This window comes from Phyllostomus hastatus, unplaced genomic scaffold (genome assembly GCF_019186645.2).
Source record: "Phyllostomus hastatus isolate PE091 unplaced genomic scaffold, TTU_PhHast_1.1 phas_scaffold_46, whole genome shotgun sequence".
Taxonomy (NCBI): Eukaryota; Metazoa; Chordata; class Mammalia; order Chiroptera; family Phyllostomidae; genus Phyllostomus; species Phyllostomus hastatus.
In genome coordinates this window covers 19,147,559-19,169,603 of record NW_025334032.1, presented here as the reverse complement: position 1 = coordinate 19,169,603, position 22,045 = coordinate 19,147,559, and the positions used below count along the sequence as shown (strand labels likewise).

Sequence of the window (22,045 nt, the reverse complement as noted above, 5' to 3'; positions counted from 1 at the left end):
TGAGGCCCTCCTAACCTCCCCCTTCCCCAACCTTGGGCCCTCAGCTCTCAGGAGGACCATCTCACCCCCCTCCCCCAGAATGAGAAGGATGCTGGCTGCTTCGTGGGGGTGTTTGTCATATAACTGATTGAGAGATTTCGTTAAAAAGTTAATGAATGAAGCTAAAGCTGTTTAGTGCATAAGATCAAAATGTGGAAATTATTCTATGTACTGTTGTTAGAAAAGAACATAACATTTTATAAAATCTAGATCTAAGACCAAATAAGTGAAGTATATAAAGTTCATGTTTAACTTGAATGCACAATGTTCCTTTCAAGTTTTTTTTCCCTGTTTAAATGGCTACCTCTTTTGAAGTTCCTCTTTTTTTTTAAATGTTTTTTTTTTAAGATTTTATTTATTTATTTTAGAGAGAGGAAGGGAAGGAGAAAGAGAGGAAAAGAAACATCAATGTTTCTCTCACACACCCTCTATTGGGTACCTGGCCTGCAACCCAGGCATGTGCCCTGACTGGGAATTGAACCTGTGACCCTTTGGTTCACATCCTGCTCAATCCACTGAGCTATACCAGGCAGGGCTGAAGTTCCTGTTTGTAAGAGAAAATGTCCTGTACATGAATTCAGATGAGGTGCTAGAGACTTATTCTGTTACCTTCCATGTGCACTTGCATCATGGAGAAGGAAGCCTGCCATAAAAATACAAAGTTTTGAACAGTTAATACTAGAAGTATAACTCCATCACTGGGGTCGATACTTCAGTTCTCAAAGCGTAGTCCCCAAGTGAGCAACTCGTCCCACTGTGAACCCAGGACTGCTCCAGTTTTGAAGCTGACATCCCATGTCCGGAGAACCCCCACTTAGTCCCTGGCAGGCTGGGACTGCTGGCTGAGGGGGGCTGTGGTCCGACCAAAGGGAGGGGGCCTGACGCAGCCCTGATCTGGCAAGACTTGGGAGCCTGAACTTGCCAGGGTTGCTCTGGGGCCGCCTTCCAGCCTTCTCTTTCCACTGGGGACATTGTGGTTATTTCCAGCAGGTGGCACATAGCTAACCTCCCCCCGCCCCCCCGTTAGAAACCTGAGTAAATCCAACCTTTGACTGAGTTACTGAAACACCAGGTGTATACATTTGCGAAGCACTTGCAGTCACATTATGCCATCAGCAGTGATGAAGAGAAACTTACAATTGGCATAATTAGTACTGGAGTGCAGGAATGTGTCATTTAAAAAGAATATTCTCTTGGGTGCTAGTAACACTGAGACTGGCAAGCACAGATTTTTGGGGGACAAAAATAAAGAATGATATTTTAAAATTCAGCACTTGTTTACTCAATCAAATTTTAAAATTTACTGCTCTTTGTAGGATATATGCTAATGTTGCCCAATCCTGGTAAAAATCTATGGAATATCTTCACTGAGACAAAGAAGAAAATAAGATGATTTAGGGACTTATGTATGACCGAAAATGCAATCTGTTTTTTACTTCTAAAGGAGAAAAACTGAGGCACAGACAGTGGTCCTGTACATTTTTGTTACATTCCTACTATTTCACAGATGCCTTAAAATAAAAAGGTTATTTTCTGCTCCCTGAGAAATTGCTCTATGTGATACCAACTTCTGATGTGATTGTCTGTGGTCTGGGGATTGCAGTCTTTTGCAAACAGTAGAGAGAGCAGCGGCTGTGGAGCTGCTGTGAGCATGACCGTGAACCTCGGGCAGCAAAGCAGATTTGAGGTGGCCTTGGGCCCTGAGCTCTGCAATGGGCGGTGATGGGGACTTGGTGATCTGCGCAGCCTGTTCAGGCCACACCTCACAATGAGCGTCGCTGAGAAGTGCAGTAAACAGGTGCCTTTGGTGCTCCTCCCAGGGTGTCTGCCTCATGCTGCACCCAGAAGTCTTGGCTGCTCTCATCACGTCCTGGAGTTGGGGAGAAAGGTCAGCATTGGAATTAGTAGTGTATGGGCCTCCCATAGTTCGAAATAGATGGCCTTATAACTCATCTCTGCAACTTAGCCAGAAATTAAGCATTTCAGTACAGTGCAGGGAAGTTCATTGCAGCTGGCAGTCCTGCCAAAGCACTGGGGTGCAGCAGGCCCTTGCTGGTTCTCACAGAGTCTCGCAGAAAGGTCACAGCCAAGAGCATTATGAACGTGGTTGGGAATTTTCAAAAATCCTGTTAGTGAAAAGGCCTTTGACTATCCGAATCTATCTTAAGAGAGTCTCATGTTGATAATTACATAATCGTGTCTATATATAGTTTAAATGCAGGCATTTAGTTTAGAGAACAACAAAAAAAAAGAAACAAAAGTATAAGATCCTCTCAAAAAAGAAGAACCAAATACCGTCCTTTTGAATAGAAATTTCAGAATACTCTACACCATTTTTTTGTATTTCTGATTATTTTGTGGCAAAATCAAGACACTGCTGATGCTAATATCTGCTTAACAAGTGAGAAGAGAGCTGGGAATGAACTGTCAATCTTAGATTCTCATTTTGAGCTGCAGGAATTGCTTCTCCTTACTTTTCCCAACTCTCTGCCTTAAACCCACTTAAAAGTAAAAAGAAAATAAAACTGTGTGTGCTTCCTGTCCTGGGTCTTCCTACTTGCTTTTTAAAGTCAGCATTGAGGGCTGGGAAGGAATTCCAGGAAATGCACCGACCAGGCGTTGCCACTGGATTAGTCATTCAGAACTGCCCCCTGACGTCCCAGCTCCCCAGCGTCTGCCCAAACCCACCAAACTTCAAGTCTGGGATCCCTGACTCATTGTTTAAAATAGGCGTTTGTCATCAGGTTCAGAACAGCTGCTAAATTAGAAAAAAATCCTCAATTACCACAACAATGATGATGCCCCAGATCTTAATTCTCATTTTGACCCATATTTTAATTTCCATTTGAGTCTAATAACTTCTTTTTTTCAGTTTCTTTTTAAGTTGCTTATTTGAATGGGTGTGAAAGTAACCTGTGTGTGGGGGTGTGTGGAAAGGGAGGTCAGACCAGTGAACACAGGCCACACGCACAAACAGAAGACTTGCTTGCAGGCTTCTGGAACTGCACGGAGGAGGCTAGAGTGGCAATTCTTCTTGTCTCCCTTGTGAGAAGCCCCCTCCGGAGAGCAGGAAGGAAGTGACTGGATGGGCCCTGGTGAGTGAGTCACTGAGCTCAGCGAATCCCGTCAGGGATGGCATACAACACATTGAGGACGCTGGTTTCTGGAAGCTGGAAGCATCCCATAGGCTCTGTCTTTCTGTTTGCAGATCAGTGTTCACTCTGGTTGAAAAACTACTGTGCGTGAGGTTCAAAAAGCCTGACTTTAGATTCTCAGAAGGAGTAGAAAGAATGACTGGTGAAGGCTGGGTATTTTTTTCTTCTCACAGTGAAGAACTTAGCAGTTCTTCATGTAAGTTCCTGGACTAGCTGTGTAGCTTTGGGAAAGTCACTGAACCTCTGCTCTGTACTTAACGTAAAGTGGGGGTCAAAAGGAACGTACGTCCCTGCTGTGAGAACCCAGTGAGGGCGGCAGTGTGACACCCTGGCTGGTGCAGCTCACAGCAGATGGCAGATGGCAGCTTGCAATACCATCAGCTCTATCGTTCTTATTACCAGTTGGACACGCCAATTTACCCACGAAGCAGATTCTCAAGGGTTTGAAAAACACCACAAAGGCATCATCAGTCTAAATGCAGATTAGAGTTTTGTTTATTATTATTTTTGCAAAGTGAGTTCTAAATTAGATATTCTCATCCCACGCCGTCTGGGAAAGAGAGATAATAAGCAATCAATTGCATCTATAGTAGGTCAGGTAATGATAAATGTTGGGAAGTAAAATGAAGCGGAGTGAAGAGATAGGAAATGAACAGGGGGTGGGGAGGGCCGTTATTCAATACAAGGTAGTCAGAGAAATCTCTGACCGTTATCATTTGAGCAAAGGTGCAAAGGAGGAAGAGAGAGCACTGTGCAGCTGTGTGGGGACAGAGCGTTCCAGCAGAGAGAGCTGCCAAGTGCAAGGTCCTGAGGCGGCAGCCAACAGCTCCTGTTGAAGGAACAGCCAGGAGGCCCGTGGCCTGGAGCAGTGAGGAAAGGTGTGGGAGCTGAGGGCAGAGGGCCTGGCAGGCGTTTGAGATTTTAGGTGAGGGCCCAGCACAGGGTTTGAGCAGCGATGTGGCCTAAATCAAGTTTTCAGAGGATCCCTCTTGTTGAGAAATAGAGAGTAAATGTTTATTATGGACCACATTCCCTATGTGGTATTTTACATTCCTGGGACTATTTTTAGAACTAGTAATTTGTACTTCTTAATCCCTTCACCTTTTTCACCCAACCTCCCAACCCCCCCTCCCATCTGACAACCATCAGTTGGTTCTCTGTATCCATGAGTTTCTTTGTTTGCTTATTTATTTACATATTTATTTATAGATTCCACATATAAGTGAAGTCATGTGGTATTTGTCTTTCTCTCTGACTTATTTCACTTAACATAATAGGTTCATCCACGTTGTTGCAAATAGCAATATTTCATTCTTTTTTATGGCTGAGTAATATTTCGTTATAAACATGTATGTATCCATTTGTTGATCTATGTGGCCATATCTTGGCTATTGTAAAAAATGCTGCAAATGATGACTTTGTAAGTTACATAAATGTCTGATTACTATGCAGTACGCCTGAAAGTAATAAGACATATATGTCAACTGTAATTTTAAAAAATTTTAATTAAAAATTAAGTATCTATGCTTTATTATAATAGGGCAATAATCTAAAAACAAAAAGGATAGATGTTTACTGTTTACTCCTGTGCTGCGTGGGTCCCAGTGACTGTGCTCTATCTAATTCACCCCAAATTTCTAGCCTGATAAAGTAGAAATACTGCACACACTTATTTTAAAGGCAACTTCAGAGTGATCACAGGGTCCGGTAGCATCCCAGGACTGTAGTTAATTCATAAACTTAGGTTCTGAGTCCCTTTGGCTGAGTGAGCCTGACCTGAGCCAGAGTTATGATCCAGCTGGCGGTGGCTCGGGTCCCAAACACGGTGTTTCAGCGCAGAGGGCCCCAAGTCTGTCCTCGGCGGTCCTCCCATCACCCTTCCCTTCTGCGCACGCTTCCCAAAGCTGCTCTCTCTACAGTGGTTTGTGGGGGTGGGGAGAGGCAGAGACTATGCTGGCCAGGGAACTTGTGCCTGGGGCTCATCAGTGATCTCGTCTGGGGCCATTATCTCATTAGAGGCACTCTGCAATTTGCAGCTCATTTTTCCTCTGGGGGAAACGAGGCCCTGCTAATTGCGTCTGTTCTTACTTAAACCTGAAAAACGTTGGGAGAGTGCTGTGGGAGAAGACAGAAATCCTGGCCTCACACCTCCTCCCCTTCAAATATGCAAAAGAGATGAGCAGAGCCCTAATTATCGGTCCCAAAGCCCAGGGCAAACCCTCAGAGCCTCAGGGCCCGTTCAGGTAAAGGGTGGGAGGCCATGCACAACAGCTTCAGGAGGGATGTGTGGGGCTCCAGCTGTGTAGGACCTCGGTTACAACTGAGAGGAAGCCCAATGTCAAGAACAAGACTGCTGGGAATGAGTATGGAAACAAACACAGCCCTCATGTGAGAGAGGTGGGATTATGAGTGCATTCTTTTAAATATCCCTAACTGGTGCTTCTATAGCAATTAACATTGATGATGGGAAAAAACACTTTGGAATATTGTGATTGAACATATTGTAGGGGCAGTAAGGGCCAGTCATGTCTATCAACACAAATTACATAGAGTTTCCCCATCAGGCACTCTTTCTAATTTAGGGACAGCCAGCAGAAACAGTTCTAAGGGTTAATGTTCTTAGTTACTCTATGTTCTCTTCCTTTGCCTCCCAAATAATGTGTCATAAATAAGTTCGGGCGGGGCCAATGAAGAAGCACACCCGAGGAGGGCAATGTATCAGCAGGACAGGCAGAAAGCACAGATCCCACACGTCTGTCTCCAGAGCTGGGGCTGAGTCTCCACAACTGCCTTCCCTCAGCCAGCATCCTGCCCTGTGCTGAGCGTCAGCTGCCTGACCAAGAAGACCAACGTCCAGCTGGTTGTGGTCCCCGGACACATGTAGGCAAAGTGGACGTGCCTGGAGCGAAATGGGGTAACTCCAGATGGGGGTGAGAGGACAGGCAGAACCCTGCTGGGCAGGCAATTCCGGAATCAGGACCTCCAGCTGCTTTTCTATCCAATGTTAGTTTGCCAGCGACTACCCGGAGGGCTTCAGCGCCCCCGATACAGCCCAAATCTCAGAGCTGAGAGAGTGTAGTGACCGGGCTACAGGGAGCTTGTGTGCTCCCTGAAAGAAACGGAGATTATTAGATAAGGCCCAGAGAGGCTGAGAAGGTTCTGGAAAAGGAGACCCTTGAGAGAAAAGAATGCAGCAGGAGCCAGCTTGGCTCTCGGCTCCCTGCAGCTGCAGGTGCACATTGCGGTCTTCAGATGTGGCTGGGTCTCAGAGGTCAAACAGGGCTGGCAGGGTGTTTGCAAGTGAGGACTGAGGTTTCTTCTGGCCTCAGCCTTCCTCTCATGACAACAAGGGGGTGTTTTCCTCACAGGGCAAGGTGAGTAAACATTAGGTCACACCCTTCCTGTGGGTAGCCAGATTTCAGTCTCCCCACAGGAGAGGATGTGGGCCCATGTGGGGCTGTATGATGAGAACAGCAGGAGATAGATAAATAGTCAGTGAGTTGGTCCCTACCTCCATATTGTCCTTTAGTTTTTTGGAGATAACTATACATTTCCAAGCAGTTATAAAAAATTACAGATACTGGGTACCCTTTACCCAGTGTCCTCTAATGATGACATCTTGCATGACTGTGGAGACTATGGTACAAGATCATGGCTAGGAGAGTGCGCCAAGACAATCCACTGATCTTATTCCCATTGCACCAGTTTTACATGCATTTGTGTGTGTGTGTGTGTGTGTGTGTGTGTGTGTCTAAATCCGTGCCATTCTATCTCACAGACAGATTTGGGTGGCTACCACCACTGTCAGGACACAGGCCCCTCCTGCTGCCTTGTCAGAGCCACAGCCACCTCCCCGCCCCCTTCCCTGACCACCGCTATGTCTTCCTCCACGCTCTGCCATTTCGGGAATGTTGTGTAAGTGGAATCATTCGGTGCACACAACAGACACTCCTCATTCACCCTTGTGACCCCCTGGTTTGTTGTGGGCCCAATTTCCCCTTTTTGTTGCTGAGTAAATTTACCTGTCAAAGGGCAGGTTGAAGGCGGTGTCTGCGTTTTGGCCATCATGCATAAAGCTGCAGGAAGCTTTGGTGGTGTTATGTGCATAAAGTCTTTTGAAGGACATTTCCTTCTCACAGAGGGGAGCAAGGATGTCAGTGTAAACATGGGCCTAACATCCCCTCAGGTCGCCAGAGGCCTCCCCCTCCCTGGGCGTCGTGGAGCTTGGGACCAGCCGGAAGAACCTGGAGGCAGCTGACTCCTTGGACCCACATCCTGAGATCCCAGAGCCAGAGCTGGTGTCTGTGCTTCCTGTATTTCGCCAGGCCCGGTGCTTTTGTCACAGGACAGCTTCGGTCTACCAGGTGCTCAGCAGGGCGTGCAAGGTCAGGAGTGCAAGGTCAAGAGAGAAAAGAAAGAGCCCCGCCCTTGCCCTGGGGGCGGGATGCTGAGGAAACCACTGAGAACTGACTCTGACTGATCTGCTCCACACTGACCTAATTGCTGTACCGTAAGACACATGCCAACTCTCGGGTCCCCAGTCCTGTGCCTGGGCACTACTGTTCACCCCATTTCACAGTCAAAGACACTTAGAGGTAATCTGGGGGGAAGAGTTATGTTCACATTAAATTGTTTGGAAGGAATAGAAAGGAGTTTAAGTGGGGTATCACAGACAAGAAATATAATAAAAGCACAGCCAGCGAACCATCTATCATATGCAACATTAAATGGAGTTTATTAATTAAGGTGCACAGACAGATGCTGTGTTTGCTTCTGAGCCCCAGCTTTACCTGTATGCCTCTCAGTGGTCCCCAGGACGCCCTGTGATTCACAGTCTGGCAGATGTCCTCCTCAGCCAGCTGCCACCACCCCTGCAAACTTCGCGCAGGGACGAGGGCCGTGACAAGGTGGGTCTTCGGTCTCCCAGAGCCAACACGCCCTTAGAAACAGGCTTTCTGTTGTTCATGCAGTGAGTGCTTAGAGACCACATCTGCTTTCGGATGTGCTCTTCTGTGTCTGTTCGCTGTACCGATCCAAACTGAACCCCCTGCAGGCCGAGGGAGCTGTGGAAAGGCACCCTCTCCAGTTATTTAAGTGCCAGCTGCATAGCTCGTGTGAGTGAGTGTTCTGATGTCATAAAATTGTATAAGCCTTGAAGGAAACAACAATAAACAAATACTTGTGTTAGAATGGTGGGCACACAAGTACACGTTTGCCCTTTTAAAGTTTTTTACTGTTATGTTGTGTCTCTCAATCTACTGTTTTACAAAAGGAACGGCCCTTACTGGTCACTGACAAAGTCTGGGTTGCTTGGCTGTGGCCACGCTGAAGACCAGTTGGGGCTTCTGGCTGCGTTTCTTCCGGTGTCCGGTCTCTGGGACAGGCAGGCCTGGGGGCCAGGTTCAGGGCTTTCCAGGCCGTGTGTGGGGTTTTGCTGTGAGAATCGAGTGTCAGCATAGAGTCTTGATGGTGGACCCTCCTTCCCAAGGGTCTGAATTGGGTGCTCCTCTCCTTTGAAACTCCTTCAGGAATAATTTGATGGAGATTTTAAGAAAAAAATACATACCTTCCTGTCATAGTTAAGAAGATAAAATTTAAAGTCTTGTTAATTGCTGATTTCAGGGGTGTCTTCAAAAATCATGTTGATACATTGCTAATTAGGGTCAAAATAACAATTATACTTTGTTGTGATAAAAACAAGTAGCCATTTTGAGCAAATGTTCTCTGTACTAGGCTATCAAGGCATTGCACAAATGTTTTCAACAAGTAAATCCATCAGATATCTAAACTTATCTAATGGTTATTTTACCATTAACTCAAATTGACAGGGGCATTGACAGTAATCAAACAGCATCCCATATAAATTCTATTAATCCTTTTTATTAATGAGGATAGGATGGGCTTGGGCTATGCCAATGATTCCCAGATCTTCTGGGCTTTACACAACAGACGTTTCTTTCTCACTGTTACAAAGACAAATGCAGATCCCAGTATAGCAGCCCTTCATGTAGTGACTCAGGGGTTGAAGCTGCTTCTATCTGATCTCTGAGTTTCAAAATGAGGTCTCTTTAAAAAAAAGATTTTACTTATTAACTTTTTAGAGAGTGGGAAAGGGAGGAAGAAAGAAAGAGAGAAACATCAATGTATGACAGAAACATTCAGCCGGGGACCTGGCCCACAACCCAGGCATGCGCCCAGACCGGGACTCAAACCAGTGACCCCCTCGGTTCACAGCGGGTGCTCAGCCCACTGAACCACACACCAACATGAGGCCTCTTATTTGTCACAGCAGAAGAGAGACACTGGAGAATACCACAGTGGTTTTCTGAGCTTCCAATCAGATGTGATGTCACTTCCTTTACAATTCTAGGCACACAATTCCCTCCTGATCTGCCTGGAGGGTCAGCAGTGTGGCCCTCATAGACACCGTAAGCAGTGACCTGTACGCACTAGTAAGGTCTACGGATGTCTTACTGCAGTGGCGAGGCTGGGCTGGCTCGAACCCTAAGCACTGGTCTCCTTCCTACTGGCAGTACTGAGCATCCGGGCATCGAGCATCCAAGGGGAACCTTGGTGCGGACACGGTCACTCTTTGGTTCCTTTCCTCTGTGTGGCACAAACAACTAATATTTTAGAAACAGTATTCATTTCTCTAGATTCTCTCAATGCTTTCTCTCATAGCCTATCAGGTCACTAAAACTATATTCTTTGGCTCTGAAATGCCTGGATAAATTTTATCAGAGAATTATCTTTTAGCACTATTGTTTCCAACTTTTTCATGATCAATAGGAGAAACCACTACATTCTTTCAACAAGTATTAGCTGAGCCTTTCCTGTGTGCCAGGAACTATAGGGAGCGTATCAGCAAAGGTTAGTCATTTGAGATTGAAAACAACCTTCCCTAAATTGTTGAATACCCTTAATGAAAAAAACTATCTAGAAAATTTTTGTATTGTATAGTTGGCCAAAATATTGTCTTCTCTGAAAAACTGATACACTTCCTTCTATTAAATAACATAGCATGGGAAATACCCCATCTCCATCTTGCCCTTTTCACCTTGATTATTGGGAAGCTGTGCTCTATATTCATTGCAATTGCTGTGTTTACTGTAGATGTTTCATATAATAATTTCTTCCCATGATACTATTTTTTGGACTCTTTAAGAATTATGGTTTCATACTCGTCATTTATTTTATGTTACTCAAATCCTTTGAAAGCAGATTTCTCTGATATTTATAATAAACAATCAATGACACTGTCTTAGCAATAAAGAAATATCCTCTTGTTGATAGACCGACACTCCTCAAGAAATATTTTTGGGGGCACAGAATAGGATTCTATCAAAGAAAAAATGTAAATGAGTTATAAACAAAAGAGATTATAGATACTTTCTATGAAATTTTCATCCTTTCCTTTAATCCCTCAATATTTTCCTGTCTATTGTCACACTTCTAAGGCAACAATTTTCAACCAGTGTGTTGTGGTACATCTGTGGGCTGCAGGGAATTTTAAAACATACGGTACCTATTGATATTTAGTCAGGGGCACTGACCTCTTTTCCCTTAGACTGTCAGATTAAAAAATGACAACAATAGCTGTCTAGTGGGAATGAATCAAAATTATATGCATTTTTCTTTTGTAAGATCGGCAGGTCTCCCTGCTTCTTGGAAGGAAAGAGAAACCCATCGTCAAGAACACCTTGCCCCACGGATGCGGGGAGTTCCTGAATCTTTTTTATTTAATAAATTTATTTCCTAACTTCTGAGCACATGTGTCTGACAGCACACATATCTTATCAAAGCTTCTGATGCACTGCCAACTTCTGGCTCATGCAGCTGATTAAAATGGCATCAATGTAGAGAACCAAACCGATGTTCTGCAGACTGTCCGGATGCTCTAGGTCTCCTGATAGGGCAAGACTGTGTAAGTGTGTGCTAGAGTCTATGCCACGTGATAGAAACTGTTTTGATTATCCTTCTTTTCCGGGATGGAGAAGAGTGCATTTGTCAGCTGCGTGGCCACACATAAGGACCAGAGGCTGTGCTGATGTGGCCTGGCAGAGGCACCACAGCTGGCATACAACTGCGACGGGGGCCGCTGTGTGGCTGAGCTTGTAGTCCACTGTCATGCTAACTGGTAGGACCTAATTGGTATCAGAGGCAGGACTGGTGAATGAAAGGAAATTTTAGGCCCTTTTATTTTAAGATTTTATTGATTTATTTTTAGACAGAGGGGAAAGGAGAGAGAAAGAGAGGGAGAGAAACATCAGTGTGTGGTTGCCTCTCACACACACCCCACTGGGGATCTGGCCTGCAACCCAGGCACATGCCCTGACTGGGAACCGGACTTTGGTTTGCAGGCCGGCGCTCAGTCCACTGAGCCACACCAGCCAGGGCCAATCAGGCCTTACGGGCAGTCTCCATCTCTGTCTTTCTCCCAGAATGTGTTGTTGTTTTCGATTTTCCTCCTTGGCACCCCACTTGGCCTTTCCTGCTCGGATGACTCTTAACCCACATACCAGGAAGCCGATGTGGGCCTTCTGACAACTGTCACATATGTCCATACCGGTTTTACCTTAAGTTCCAGGGGAAATGATCCCTGGATGGGTAAGCAGATCCAGTGATCCCACTGTGAGCCATTCCTGGGCCAGGACTTCATTAATTTTTCTGGACCTCACAAATCCCAATGTAATAGGGGCATGAGGACTCTTCAGGTCTCTGGGTACCAGTGTTGACTCAAGCCAAACCCCATGGCCCTCAAAATATCGTGATGTTTCCATTTCCACCTGAGAAAATGGCTACAGGCCCCTTTGGGGGAAGCCCGGGGGGAATCTTTGCCACATACATTTGCAGCCAGGCCCTTTCCTCCAGTCCGTGGCTTCTGAGGATGAGAACTGGTTCGTGTTGGGAAACTGGGCAAGGGATTGTGACATTTGATTGGAGCAACTTTCTTCAGCTTCCTGATATCTATCATTGATTTCCTTTGATTGTACGAGTTGAGCAATATTCTTGCTGGCTGGCAATCTGTCCTACCCGAGGCTGTGTTCCGTTGACCGTTTTGATTCCTCTTTGCAGTTTAGGGTGCCCAGGCTGCCACTCCAGTCTCGCTGCTCACTACAATAATTGCATCTGCCTCACTTCTGATGGTCAAATGTCACTGCCTGGCCTCTATTATGTCACTATCCGATCACCCTCATTGCTCTCAGGGAGCCCCACATTCCCTGTAACAGCACCCCTCCCCTCAGCCCAGTGCTACGGTGGCCGGCCACTGCTGAGGCCCTCACCAGCACACTCCTCATCGCTTCCACAAACGGTGTCCTGTCAACCACAGGTTTCCTGATTTTACGAGTATTTTTACTATTCCGTGCTCTTCTCAGAGCATTTGGATGCCTTCCTCTGCTGTCTGCCATGCCCATTTGGCATTTCCACTTCATTTGGTGTGGGACATCAATTTCTGTACACTTCCAAAGTCCATCCCAGCGGCACTTGGTACTTGCCAGAGTGCCAAATTCTGCATCATGGCTGAATAATCCCATGTCAGTAAACTCTGACCTGACCATATCTTTATGTTATGCCTCCTCTGAATCCCACATTCTCTGGACCTGGTTCTGCAGTGAACTCTCCCAGCTCCCTCTGGCACAGCTTTCCCAGATCCTGAAGCTCCTTTGCAGACAGGACCTTCCTCCCTTGTGCAAATGTTGTGGAGAAGTGAGCTGGAGGCAGACCACTGGGATGTATGTATTGCCTTGCAGAAGTCTCTGCATCATCTTTAAGCACACAGAGCACTAGCCTTTAACATGGGGAAACAAGACCCCTCTTCAGATTCAGAAGATTCAGGGAAATCTGGGATTCAAGATTGTTGAGTGCGTTAATCCAGAGTTTCCTCCACCAAGCTCCAGGGTCTCCCGTTTTCCCAACCAGTGTCCTGACTTTGGTACAGCAACCTGCCTTGGGTTGAGCTTTCAGTTTTCTTCTGAGTGCTGCTATCTTCATGACTAAGTCCTGGCTCTGATCCACAGAGTTCTTGGTTTTCTGGTTGCAGGAGATGACAGTGTCTTTACATGGTACCAAAAAAGCCCTCTTTTTTGCTATACTTTAAATTGATGATTTTTTCATTGCTTTGCTCTCAGCAACAGCAACCCGATTCCAGTGTCCAAATAATCACTGCCTTCCCAAACTCTCCAGTGCCTGTGACACTGCACCTGCCAGGTGTTTCCTTCCACAGGCTTCTGTTCCCGTCACCACTGCCATAGCACGGCAGGCTGCTGTGCCTCCAGCCGTGTGCCAGTGGGCATCTGGCTCTCAATCCGCACCATGGGGGCTGCTTCTAGACACTCCTGGCCCCAACTGTCTTATGCTGGGTTCCTCTGGAAGCAGACTCTGAGGCAGAGATTTACGTGCAGGATTTTATCAGGAGTGTTCTCAGAAAAAAAGTCCGAGGAGCATGTGAGGGAAGAAGGATGGTGCAGGGAAGCAGCTTAACCACAATGCAGTTGCTACACAGGCCTCAGCCAATCCCCTGAATAGCTCAGGAGCTGGGGGTGCTATGTAGTTATCCTGCTGGAGGCAAAGGGGAGGAGTCTGGACGGCACACACTACAGAAATCTCCCAAGGTCCCAGAGTTAGAGGTAGCAACGCTGAGGTTTGAACTAAGAAGCTGGCTTTCCTAACCTCCGTTAAACCACTAGTAAACACCACAACGAAGGCCTCAAGAGGCTAAATGCAAGCAGATGATTGAGGACCTGCAAAGAAGCTCAAGTGGGTCAAGAATGGTTCTTCAGTCTTTCAACACATACTTAAGCATTTTGTTTTTATTTTTTCAGAAAGTGAGGGTAAAGTAGCGAAAAAACCAGATCCCTATCTTCATTAAGCTTGTATTTTGGTATATGCAGGGTGTGTGTGTGTGTGTGTGTGTGTGTGTGTGTGTGTGTGTGGTGTAAGGCCCTATGACGATAAAGGGGAGGAGGGAAGTGGAGAGAAAGTCAGGACGGGACCTTGAGATAGACCAGTAAACGAAGTGAGGAAGGGACCCTGCAGACGCCTGGGGGTGAGAGCTGACAGCAGTGCACTTGGCCCAGTTCCTGCCCCACCCCAGTCCAGTCCTCCCAGCAAACAGCACCACCCCACCCCCATCCACCTGGTGCTCCCCCACCCGCCTGGTTCCCCCCACCCCTCCCCGCGAACCACCAAGTCCCCCCCCCAGCCCCCTCTGCGCTGCCTCACCACTCCCTGACCCCTCCTGCCACCTTGCACTCGCTGCCCCCATCCCTGTATACCCCTCAGGTCCCGCACTCCTTGTACCCTAGTCATGGTCACCCCCTTCCCTGTCTTTTCCTATCCCACCTCTGAGACAGACCCTGCCCCTCTCCAGGACTCGGCCAATAGGCAGTTGGGGTCTCACTGTGGGCGGAGCCGTCCTGCTCTGCCCCTCTGCCGGCCCTCCACCAATGGGGAGCTGAGCAGGACCAATGGGCGGCCACGAGGGTGGAGCCGGGAGGCGGGGGCACCCCAGACCTGGCGGCAGCCGGGTAGGGTGCAGAGCGCCGGGACTGCGCGGCCGCTCTGGCTTGGGCTACTCCACTGGGCTCAGCGCGCGAATTCCGATCAGCATGGCGGTGGAGGAAGAGGGGCTCCGGGTCTTCCAGAGCGTGAAGATCAAGATCGGTGGGTGCCCGGGAGCCGGCATGGGTAGCGGGGTCTTCGTAGGTCTCGCGGCGGGCGCCTCCGGGTCCCCAATACGCTCCTGGAGATGAGCGCTCCGGGGTTGAGGTCCCTCCCTCACCTCCCAGGGACTGCTGGTCCGCGGGTTGCGCCCCCTTCCCACCTCCTGGAGACTGCCGGTCAGTTGGCTGCGCCCCCTCCACCTCCTCAAGGACCGGCGGGTCCGCCAACCACGGCCCCTCCCCACCTCTCCCAGAGCTCGGTGACTGGGCAGAGCCGGCCCGGAGGCTTCGGGAGACTCAGCTCCCCGCACCTCCTCTGCGCCGAAAGCGACCCCAAGTCCCTGGAGGTGCAGTGTCGGAGGCGGGGTCGCCTGTACGGAGGGAGTGGTGGGTTGCAGGACGCGGGTCCAGTCCCCGCGGAGAGTGTGCATGAGTGTGCGCATATGTGGGGACTCTGGATGCGTGTATTTCAGGTGCCAAATCCACCTATCTCAGGGTTTGACATCTCTCCTCAGCTACTGCACCCATAAACTTCCTTTTCTTCGAACGTGTAAGCTCTTCCACATGTTCCCCCAGGGGGATGGGGCTGGGTCTGGCTGAGGACTGGTTGCCTGTGTGTGCACACGTCGGTGTGGGTAGATGTGCGTGTATGTGTTTTGTGTGTGCATGTGTCTCTGTGCGCGCACACATCTGTGTAGGTGAATGTTTTTGTGTGTGCATATAAACGTGTGGAGCTCACTCTGGCCCAGCGCTCCGTCAGGGCAGGGCAACACTGGAGCCACCCCTCCCCCACCTTCCATTGAGAATTGGCGAGGGAGGTTTTTGGCCACCAGGGCCTTCCATTCAGGCAGGCCCTGTCACCACGGAGGATTCTGCCTTTCTCACCGGACTCAAGAGCTGGGGGAGGGAAATGAAATGCAGATTCTAGAGTGGGCTGGAGGGCTATATCTGGACTTCCTGGGTTTATCTGGAGAGATTTGCTTTTTGCCAGTTCTGTTTTATCTTGGGAGGGTGATGTGCAAGTTTTCCCCCCCTCAAAACAAGATCGGTGCCTGGAATGACTGGTACCTGAATGCCATTAATGTGCCGGGTGAGAGGACAGTTCATGTTGGAGAGGGCTTCTGAGGCCCCAGAGTGCCGTCCTCCTCAGGGTCCGTCTTGCCTACTGAAATCCCTGTCCCTGGGAGTGCTCCACATTCCCATCTATTCCCTTGTGAAAAGGGGCCGCAGGGAACAGAGCCAGGCACCCAGTGACTGCTGAAGTGTCAGTTGTTGATGACATTCGATGCTGCCCGAGGAATTCCAGCTACCCTAAATCAGCATGTTGTTTCCTGTCTGCTTTATTTTGGTTTATGGATCATTGCTGAGACGCTGTTGATATTTGGCTCAGAAGCACCACAGATAGGATGTGGTAGCACTTCAGCCTCGAGGAGTCAGCCTGGAGAGGGCTTCTCTTGTTTACTTGGGTGAAGTCTGCTGGGCTCTCACACTGAGAGTGTCAGAGTTGAACTCCACCTGAAGTAGGGGCAGGGGAAGTGCCTCTGCTAGGGTTCCCTCAGGCAACAGCCCTCACTCAGTGCCTGGGTCCAGTGAGTTGGGTGGGGGCTGCCCCCCGGAGGATTTGAGGTTCTTCCTTAATCAAGAGGAGAAGGTGGGGGCATTGGAGTGAGGGTGTGGGGGAATGTGCCAGGGTTCTGGGTGCAGCAGGCAGGAATGGGTCTGGGGATGGGGTGGGCTGGGTCCAGCACAGCCAGCCAGACTGACACTCTGGTTTGCAGAGTGTTGGTTTGTTGAGCAGAGAGCATTGGTTTATTTCCAGAATGGCACAGTGCATGCAGCAGGAGGGCCAGGAGATACCTGAAGGTCCTGGGGAGTAGCCCCACTGGCCTGTCACGTGCACGCTCCTGGGAGGGCCCTGGACCCCAACACAGAGGGGCCTGGTGTGGAAGAAGGGGGTCAGAAGACACTGCTTGGTTAGGCATCTCTTGTGTGCTCCACTTTAAACAAGCGAGAGAAACACCCGGCTCAGATGAGGATTAGTGCAGTGACTGGAACATCTGCCGTCTCTAACCCCACGTGGGGACTGGGTATTGTTAGAGCCTTGGAGCCTCCCCCACTCGCCGCCCGCCCCCTGTGTCTGGGAGCTATAGCAGGGAGGCAGAAATGCCTGTGCACTGGCTATCCAACTCTGGACGTGGCTCCAGCTCTGAGAAGCCCATTGTCTCTCTTCTCTGAGGAGGGACTTTGCCTACAATGCTGGACTACAGGGGTGCGACCTCTGTGTCTCGCCTTTGTGGCTGGGGGCATGCAGGGAGCCATGGCCCTCACATGGGACAGGCAGGGCCTCCTCCTGCTTCTGAGCACAGAAGTGGATGAGGCTGTGCTGCTGAGTTAGAGCCTGAGCTGGGCTGGAGACCCTGAAGGTGACCTGTGAGTGGGCCGGCTTGGGACATAGTTTTGTTTCACTTGAGGGAAAGCCTGTTAGTAGAACAGGCTGATGATGATCCCGAGGGAGGTGGTGTGCTCATTTCTTATCCTAGTCCTCTGTTTGCGACCGGTCTCGTCTCTGACTTGCCTGAATGCCCTGATCTTGAAGGCGTGATGATGAGGGGCACTGTAGTTGATTTGGAGGAGAGGCAGATGTGCATGAGACACTGCATGCAAGGTCACATGCATCTCCTTCGGAGAGACACTGGCTGAGCGGTCCATTCATCTCCGAGCCTTGTCTCCAGGCTAGCTGGCCGCACGCCCCATGTCTGCTGCTGGCCTGCTAGATGAGATGACCCAGGGCAAGTCTCCTCCCCTTTCAGAGCCTCATTTTTCCATCTGCAAAATTTGGGCTCTTATTGTCTCCTGCATCCGGTGGGAGCTTATAAGACAAACCGTTGTTCAGGCTTACGTTAATGCCTGCCCTTCTCACTCCCAGAAAAAGACGAAATGAAAAATTCCCCCTGAAGTTATACCACTACGCAATATCATTGCTGTTGCTAAGAAAAAGGGCAGAACACGTTGGAGGAGATGAAGAGTTTTTTAGGTGTGGGAGCCTTGGCCTTTAGAGCTTAAATGTTTTGGTAAGTTTTGGAAAGTTTGATGGTACTTGGTTTCATTAAGAGGCTAAAGTTGGGGGAAATGGGGAAAAATCTCTTTTTTAACTCTTCCCCTTTCTTTTTCCTTCCACCTTTTACAAATGAGATAGTATATAAGAAAGTATCAAATAAAAGTGAGGTATTTTTTATTGTAACTTTTGAATCCGGCTCTTGAAGAACATGTTGTTTTCCCCACTTCAGTCTTGCAGTGTTTTTTTAAAAATATTTTGTTTATTTATTTTTAGAGAGCAGGGAAGGGAGGGAGAAAGAGAGGGAAAGAAACATCAAGATGTGGTTGTCTTCTGCATGCCCCCAACTGGGCACCCAGCCTGCAACCCAGGCATATGTCCTGACTGGGAATCGAACCACCAACTCTTTGGTTCACAGGCTGGCACTCAATCCACTGAGCCACACCAGCCAGGGCTGCAGTGTTATTTCGGATAGCCCTTCAGGACACTTAACAATCTCAAACATTGTCTTTGGTACCAGTTATTACCTGTTTTTATGCCAGTGTCTCATGTTGTGTAAACCGAACGTGCTTCCTATGAGATGACACTTTGAGGAAGTGTGTTCTTCTTACTTTCCATGAGTCAGGACTTCGGCACTGGGAGGGAAGCCACTTGGAGATCTGTGGTCACCGACAGGGGAAGCACCCACCATGACAGCACTTCTGCTGGGCAGTGCTGTGTGGGACTGGGGCTCCTTGGGGCACTGCAAGGCAGCTTCACTTCCCGGTGATGTTTTCCTTCTCCATAGTCATTGCTATTCACTTTTCAGTGTCATCTTATTTTGATAAATGTGTTCAATTAAGAGCAACATACAAAGGTGTTCTCTCAAGCCTTGCACTTCAGAGTGCAAGGAAATCAGGTTAAATATCAGAGCACGCTTGCTCTCCGTCTGACGGTACAGTTTGGGTCTGTTACCTGTGTCCTCTGTGAGGCCAAACTCCGCCTGGCTCCTTGAGCTGCAGGTCTTCCTCTGGCCCCGTCTGTCTCTCCCTTCCTTCTCCTTGAATCTGGTGCAGCCGCTTCTCTTGTGCACAGTGGGCCCCGTGTGAGCTTCCCCGTTCCTTCTGTGAAAGACTAGAGCTTGCCCACCAACAAGGGCGAGGGCAGTCTGGGTCCAGCGTAAGCACCTTGGACCTGACAGTCCCTTCCATTCAGTAAAACGTGGCTTTGTGTGTGGGCCTGCCCTGGCCTCTGCCCTCCCTCCACCTAGTCGCAGACACAACCCTACCAGGGTAGGAAGTCCCTCAGGCAGGGCGTGGAGTGAGAGGAGAATGGGGAACCGTGGCTAGGGTCCCTAGTCTGGGCCCCCCTTGGCCGTTCAGCCGGCCTGGACGTGGCGCGCAGATGGGACCTCAGGGGTTGGGACCTCGGGGGTCTAAGTCCGCTCTGCTGAAAGTGTGGTATTTAACCTGAGGTCTTCCATGGGGAGCAGTATCGTGACTGTCCCAGGGTCCTGTAAGGATCAGATGAGGTGGGGGTCCTGCTCAGTAAGTTAAAATAGTTATCGGTGGTAGTAGTGTCTTTACGGGGTTAAGAAGGAATTGTTTTCTCAACTAGAGAAAACGTTTTGTGAATTTAAGAGAGTGACATCAGTGACGTTAGTGTGTGTGTGCCTTGGACAGTGTAAGAAGCAGCCATACTGGCCACATGTGTTCTTGGCATCAGGGCTTTCATATTCTCTTGAGCTTTTTGATGCTAAAATTAACCTGGATATTCTATTAACCGAGCTCAGCTAGCTGCCTGTGCTATTTTTAACCCCTGAAGACGAGTGTGCAGAACCTGGGCTGAGCCTGGGGAGCAGCCGGGCGCAGGGCCAAGGGTGATTTCAGCCTGTGGCTCCAGGTTTTGCCTGGGCGGGAGGGCGGGTTTGCTGTGCAAGTGTGTGGGGGTGGGAGGGATGCAGACGCTCTGAGTCTGGTTTGTGTGTGTTGTCTCACTGTAACTTAAATTCTCACAACTCCATGACTTTGACTTTGAGGCAGGGGGACTTAGAGAATTTGAATAATCTGCCCACAGTCACCAAGACAATAAGAGCGGAACTGAGATTTGAACCCACCCTTGTGCTATGCCAACATTCTTGTTCTCTTCATCACTTAATACTGTATGTTTTTGTTGCCCGTGATCTTGGATTTGAATAGTGGTGGTGGTGGTTGGGGTGGGGATAGTGAAGGGCTAGGAAGAAGAGAAGTGCTGACTTTGCAGGGAATGCTGGCCTGGGTGCTCTGGGACACTGGTCAGGGGGTGCTGGGGTAGGAGTTGGAGAGGAAGAAAGTTTCGAAGATGGGGTCTTGAGCAGAATACAGCAATCCAGAGGTGGTTGTCTGAGCAGGGCCATCGGCAGCCCAGGTGCTTTAGGAAAAGGTGAGCCCTACCTGGGCCCCTGAGGCAGCCCTGTAGACGGAATCAGTTGGCTGGGATATAGCATTTGGTAGAAAATGTTTAGGTTCTCTGAAGCTAATGAGGCATTTGAGTGTGTAAAAACTCACACCTTCTTGAAGGTACTTGGGGAATGAGAGCACTGGCGCATCGTGTCTTAGTTGCAAGATGTGCATGGGTGTAAGTTTTCTTAAAGATTGATTTTAGAGAGAGGGGAAGGGAGGGAGGGAAGCATTGATCGGTTGCTCCTTATAGGCACCCTGACTGGGAACCTGGGCACATGTGCTGTGCAGGAATCGGAACCTGTGATCTTTCGGCTTAGGTCATGATGCTCTAACCACCTGAGTCGAGGCTCTGCCTCAGTCTCTTTGTCAAAGTGGAGAGTAAAATCTTTTGGGGGGAGCTTAATGACCTTGTGTGAACAAAGGCACTTCCACTGCTTTGATCTTTACCGACGATTTGAGGCACCAGTTTAAAGCTATTTGTTAATGTTACTCTTGTAACAAATTAGAGTTTCCACTAAACAAATATAGGCAGCTGCACTTTGTGCAGTTGCAGGTGGGTAAGACGAGGCATCTGGGGAAAAGCAGCCTCAAACTTGCGGTGCAGAGTTTGAAGAAGGAGGGAGTCACTACATGACGCAGTGTGCAGTGCATGCGGCCTTGGGGGACAGAGGTGGTTGGCTGGAGCGGTCTGTCAGGCGCGTGGATAGGCATCTGGCTCTGAGTGGGTAGAGTGGGGCACATGAATGGCCTTGTGGGGACTTGGATGTCGAGTCCTGCAGGTGCTGGTAATCCCTGGAGAGTACAAGGTGAGAGAGCAGGTGTAAGATCCTGGCGCTTGGTGGGATGGGGGCATCCTCACAGGTTGTCTAGTTTTGTGCATCCCCATGTCAGGGTGTGGGGTCTCTACGTGGCACAGGAAATGAAGAGCTCACAGTGTGCCCGAACGTTCTGACATTGACTGGTAGGTAGAGATGCACAGGGATTCCATGGCACCACGACAGTCAGGGTTAAATGAACAAATAGCAGAAGTGAAAACGAAGTATATGCATTTGGAAGGGTGATTATGTTATGGTGCTTCCACCGCGTGTAATATCATGCAGCGTTCCAAGGAATGGGTTAGAGCCTGGCTGGGCCACACAGCGGGTGGGAAGTTCCATAGGGTTCAGCTTGAAACAAAAGCAAAATACAGAAAAGTCTTATCTCAGATCATCTCTTAAAGAGTAATAAAAGCCAGATAAGCACGTGCAGATGTGGAGATAAACACCTACCCAAGCCCATCAGGTGACGCAGATACTGGCCAGCAGTATCTGAGGTGCTGTGGATGGACGAGACACGAGAGAAATTCACACGGACTACCGAGTCCTGTGGAGGAAAAGGGACGGCACGGCCACTCTTTCAAGAGGAGAACACCCCACCACCCTGCCTGAACAGGCTTTTATTAGTTTTTTTTTGGTAGGAATACAGATACAGCTTATTCATCATTGTCTGGCAGTGAGGACCAAATGATAGATAACATTCAAAGAACTAAAAGGGCTCACACTGAGACAGGGTCTATCACCTAAAAAGTTACAAAGCTTAAGAGACTAAACTCATTTCCTGCCCGGGCCTTTATAATCTAATTAAGAGTATTCTCAGCAAAGCAGGTTTCACAGGATTTTACATATTCTTTCTCAGGCCTAATCCCCCCGGGGAGTCCACCGTTTCCAGCACAGG

General features: G+C 48.8%; 1 protein-coding gene across 1 annotated transcript in view; it reads left to right on the top strand.

The window, feature by feature from the left end:
* The first annotated feature begins 14,717 nt into the window (after positions 1–14,717).
* Positions 14,718–22,045, top strand: part of RASA3 (RAS p21 protein activator 3) — a 118,271-nt gene continuing 110,943 nt past the window's right edge. Inside the window, exon 1 of the mRNA XM_045821568.1 lies at positions 14,718–14,858. Coding sequence (XP_045677524.1) covers positions 14,804–14,858 — 55 coding nt within the window. The 5' untranslated portion in view covers positions 14,718–14,803. The remainder of the gene's footprint in view (positions 14,859–22,045) is intronic.